The following is a 5,202-nucleotide window of genomic DNA, read 5'->3' as shown; positions in this document are numbered from 1 at the left end:
TCTGCATTTTCCTTTTTTTTTATCTTTAGGTACTTATTATCGTGTGTATCTGTCAAGAATTTGGTTTTTTTTTTCCCGACTTGTCTATCTACCTACTTACAATTATGTACCGTACTTTTTACTTTTTTTTTTTTTCTTTTCTTGTATTTATTATCCATCCTGTTGAACAGTGTCAAAATAACTGGTGGCGTGCGCGAAAGGAACATGGGAATACTAGGTAGCATTGGGAGGAGGAAATCACAATACCAGCCAACAATCAAAACTAACTTGGATTATTAACTATACCACTGCACAATCTGGGTGTACAACTGTTGTTGATGGGCGACTTATTGTGTGTAGTTGTAGTTGATGACATCCCCCCATCTCTGCTCAATTCAACCCTAAGATTCCATTTGCATTAATGCCATAAGCAAGCAAGCATCAAGCGTGCCATACCATGCTATTAGGATTGCTAGCCTTCATCAAATACCATTACGGTTTTTTGCATCACCTATTGATATAATACCGTGCGTAATGATACTTCAAAAACGCCAATGACCAAGTCAACTTGTAACCTCATCCATTCATCCTTCTTACCCACAATCTCTCTGCCCCATCTATTCATTCCTCTTTTTTTTCAAGCTTCATAACCCATCAACACCTCTCACTCACAGTAACCTCTGCTCACATGCTCACAACAAAACAACAATCAAACAAAGCCACCCATCCGGATACGCCGCGTCCCTCATCAACTCCTCGAGCGGCGCGCTAAAAGGCACGGGAGCTCCGTGCAAAATGACGTTGGCTAAGACGGGGTCCCGGCTGCTAGGGAAGAGGGCAGGAAGGAGGGACTTGAGGGCTTGTCCTAGGGTTTGGGGTGTTCCTGTGTTTCGATTTCGGGAGTTAGTTTGGAGGTGGAATGAAGGACATCGGATAGGGGCGGAGATCGCCCCGAAAAAAAAAAAAAAAAAAAAAAAAAGCCCTACGGTTGTTTGAACCCCGTGGAGGAACGAGGGTTTGCATCACGCGGTAAGAGCCGGAGGAGCTGGAGCCGCCGGGTCTTTGGGGTTGTTGCTGGTCTGATGAAGGTGGTGGTGGTGAGGAAGGGATGTAGATCCGTATGGGAACGTTTTTGAGGGCTGTGGGAGCGTTGAGCAGGTGGGTGTTTACTTTTGTAAAGGCTTGGTAGTCATCTAGTTCCGTAAGTTAGTATGTCCTCCTCCCTCTTGGGAGGAAGAGCAGAAAAAAAGGGGGGGAGGAGTAAAGAGGAGTAAACATACTATCCTGCACAGCATTCCATAACGCTGTGGTATGCTCCTTACTCAGACCCATGATCCGTTTTGCATTTCCATTTCGGATAAAATCCGCCTAAGCATACATTCTTGTCAACACCGGCCATATCCCTATAAAGTTTTTACTTTTCACGAAGAGCCAAACAAACTCACCTCCTTGGCACTATTCATAAAGGTGTCACAAATATCCCACTCCATCCCATCAGCAACCGTCAACCTCCATGGCAGCTCACTCGGCTGGTATAGATCCACCAGTAACCCGACCGCAAAGTTACGGAGATGGACTTCCTCATGGTGGAAACTCGAGCACGGAGTACCGTAGTAGGCGGTCAACCGTGGCAGCAGCAAAGCGAGGTAGCTGAAGCGCGGCACCGAGCAGATGTAGGGCGTCTTGGGATGTGACTGGTGTGTGATGTGGAGAGGGATTTGTAAGGACCAGAGGGTTTCGGGGATGGAGGTTGGTTTTGGTTTGGGGGGTAGGGAGGGAATTACGGTGGATGATGATGATGATCTTTGGGGGAGGTCATCGTGGCTGCCGTCTCCGGATCTTGGTTCGGATGGCCCTCCGGCTCCACCCCGGAGACTTGAAGTGAAGCCCGAACTCAAGCCGAGACCGACTCCGGCTCCGGCTCCGGTACCTCGTGAGGATCGGAACGGAGTAGAGCGGAACGAAGGAGATGATTGGTACTGGTCTTCTTGGTAGGGGGACTCTTCCCGTTGCGGAAGCTGTGGGGAATAGGAGTAGGGGTTTGGGGATGCCATGGCCACCGTGCAGGCTAGCTACCTCAGGGACCGGCCGAGTCTACTGCTGGGCTGCGGCTAACCTGACCTGACCGGTTGAAAGCTGCCGGGCCGGTGGACAGGTGGGTGGCACGGAGTGGGATGTGCGATGTCCTCTTGTCTTGGCTGCGGTGGCGGCGAGGGTCGCGATGTTTGGGGCCTTGCTTTTGCAGGGAGGGGGTTTGCTGATCAACGAGATTGGCGGGGGCTGTTACTGTTTCATACAGTAAAATGTAGCCGGTCAGAAGCAAGTTGGTTATCGATGGCTGTAGTGATGGTATTCCTGTTTCTTTGCTTCTTCCTCGTCTTTGTTTCGTGAAGTAAGGCGGGTGGTTGAGGTGACGTTGAAGTTCAGATGACGGTGAGTTGTTAGCGGGTAGCTACAGTGGGGTATGGCAGGTGATACAGTGGTGCATCCCGTCATCGTGACTGCCTTGGATAGAGACGACCAAGTCTGAGTACACACACATTGCGGCAAGTCATATTTAGCGACAAAATATTGATTCAATTTTGCTTGGTTCATGTAATACTGCGTAGCAAGTCTGTGGTGTTTCGGAGCTTACCATAGGTGTGTCCGCCGCCATGGTGGTGATGATGCTAGTGACAGTGGCTTACAGCGGGCGAGTTGGAAGCTCAACCCGTCAGCGATAATTGTTAGCCACGGAACCGAAGAACCGAACGGGGCGAAGAGTGGACCCCGACATCAAGGTTCCGAGTACCGACGCTCGTAAGGTACCTGTACCGGTACAGTATCTTTCGTTCTCCCCCAACCTAGCGCATGATGCTCCTGGCCCGCGTTTGATGTCCACTGCAAGTCTGCAGCTGACCTGCCTTTACATGATGCATGTCACGACGCGATGCGGCTGGACTTCAAACTCAAGGGAACTCATACTGTACTACGCTGCCTTTGGTTCCGAGATGTCGGTTATAAGAATATTCACCGTGTGCTGTTAACCACTATGCAAGGAGCTTGCCCTTGCTTCAGCCAGCCCCGAAAGTTGTCCTCCTCAGCGTAGCAGTCTACCAACAACGACCCGGGAGGATGGATGGGATGGGACAGGATGGTGGCGAGCACGTTTCAGTCCTACGGGAACCCATCTACCAATCGCTTTTTCTGAGGTACATAAACCTCCCGCCTTGGGTCCCAGTTGACTGGCAAAAGCAAGCCTCTTGATTAACAGTTTGATAGTCGAAATGGCCTGATGGTTCGTTTCCCTTTTGTTCTAGAGCGCCCACCTTGCGAATTTTCCAAACCTTCCAGGACCCCGTGATCGTTGGGCGTCTCTCGCTTAGCATAGTAGATGCTTCCGACACTGTAGAACGTGCAGCGACGAGACAGTTTTAGCGCGAAGCGAACGACGCCTCTTTGGAAGCCTAAGAAGCTGAACTGTGGTCGATTTTCCCATCTCCTGTGAAGCCTAACGATCAATGTGGTACGATTACAAGAAGAAGAAAAGCGCACGGGCAGGATGGTCCTGCAAGTGACTGTGTGTGGGCTGAAGAGGGACATCGTCAACCATCACCACCACTACATACCACTACCATTACTACAACCCGCGCGCTCTTTACACTAGCGTATCCAGATCCTCGGTTCCACTTGGCACTACTTCCGATGAAAGCACGAACTCCGGGAGACTCGCGGGAAAACCTCTTTCTTGGGAATTCTTTCGAGAATCGTCACAGAACCGTGTGAAGACCTCCCTCCTCCGGTTCTCGGAACATTTTAAGCATCTTCACCCAAACGACACTAGTTCCCCGTTTTAACACTGTCCTATCTCTCCCCCGACAGCCTTTATCAAACCACGCCATTATTCCCGCTGTAACATCGCAACCGACTGCCTCATTAGGCTCCGTACCCGACCGTGCCGAGAAAAACCACATGGTGTGACAGAGTTGTTGACAGGGCCAACCGACCGACAGGACAGGCACCAAGCGTGCGTCAAGCGCAAGCGTGCAGGAAAATGACCTGACTTGATCGAGTGAATCCAGATCCTTTTCCTCCGTTCATTGATGTTCTATTTCTAGAAGGTCCGAAGATTGCCTACATATGTACTTCGCATTCCGCAAGTCATGCTTGCTATGTTTGGTTCGGGGTGACCTTGCCGAGACTAGTAGTAAAACTGTAAGCGGGTCGTACCCAGCTGGCCTAGGTTTCAGGCACGTACGTACCATTCAAATAGTTCGTAACACTACCTATTGGACGGTGCGCTAAATAGTAAATAGTGCTCTCAGCTACAGATAAACGACGACAACGACGACGACGGGCTTCATTCGTTGGTGCAGAGTTTACCACTCGCAATTTATCGTTAGTACTTAGTGAGTACTGACCCTTTCACGGAAATCTAGATGTACTCCGTACGAGGTAATGTTCGAAGATCACGGAGTACAACTGACGGAGATTTCGAAATGCCCTCCCACTCACTTTTGAGTTTGCACCCTATCCTTCCGCTTCTTATGGGGAATTCGGATTCTGAATACGAAGACCGAGAACTGAGCCAAAGAGTTGCGAGGAGCTGCCTTTGCCTTTGTAGATGCCAGTCTGGATCAGTTCATCAACATCTTCAATGGTCCACCAATCCTCTCCGTCTTACATACTCTCATTCCACACAATCATCTCACCGATGAGACAAAAGAGATACAACGGTGCCGTGTGTAATAAGTAAAGATAATGGCATGGTGGTCAGCTTTCTGTAACCATCAAAACCGCACGTGGTCAATTTGGTATCACCTTCTGAATCCGTGATTAACCACTGAACGGAGGGAGGGATACGGTTGACGTGAGATATGTATGGTACGTCGTTTAACCGGAGTCCGATAGCAGGGTCACCAAGATGGATTTTCACGCATCACGCAGTACATCTGTACTTGAAGACGAACCAGTAAATAGTGCAAAAGCAGCGCATTAAACGTTCGTCGTCCTTCTTCGTTTCTTTCTCGCCTTCCTTCCGTGCTTCTTCATGACCTTCAAGTACAAGTCATCCAACGCCTCCACCAACCCTATATCCAAGACAGTATTCAACAAGTGAAGGAGAAAAAGAAGGAACAAGAAACAAGACACTACCCATATACCATGATTTTCCCAACCCCACGCTTTGTGACCATGGATACAAAACGAGTAAAAGAACCAATCGGCAAAGGTAACCCTCCGTCT

At 49.5% G+C, this 5,202-nt stretch overlaps 1 protein-coding gene across 1 annotated transcript; it reads right to left on the bottom strand.

Moving 5' to 3' along the window:
- Positions 1-671: 671 nt before the first annotated feature.
- Positions 672-2,612, bottom strand: NEUTE1DRAFT_34266 (uncharacterized protein; the record flags this gene model as incomplete). Its single annotated transcript, XM_009848748.1, has 5 exons — positions 672-862; positions 966-1,172; positions 1,421-1,997; positions 2,096-2,265; positions 2,582-2,612. Coding segments are annotated over 5 exons (1,176 nt in total), but the record flags the coding sequence as incomplete, so codon positions are not given.
- Positions 2,613-5,202: the final 2,590 nt, after the last annotated feature.

This window comes from Neurospora tetrasperma (assembly GCF_000213175.1).
Source record: "Neurospora tetrasperma FGSC 2508 unplaced genomic scaffold NEUTE1scaffold_1, whole genome shotgun sequence".
In the NCBI taxonomy this organism is placed as follows: domain Eukaryota; kingdom Fungi; phylum Ascomycota; class Sordariomycetes; order Sordariales; family Sordariaceae; genus Neurospora; species Neurospora tetrasperma.
This window is presented reverse-complemented; position numbering and strand designations above follow the sequence as displayed.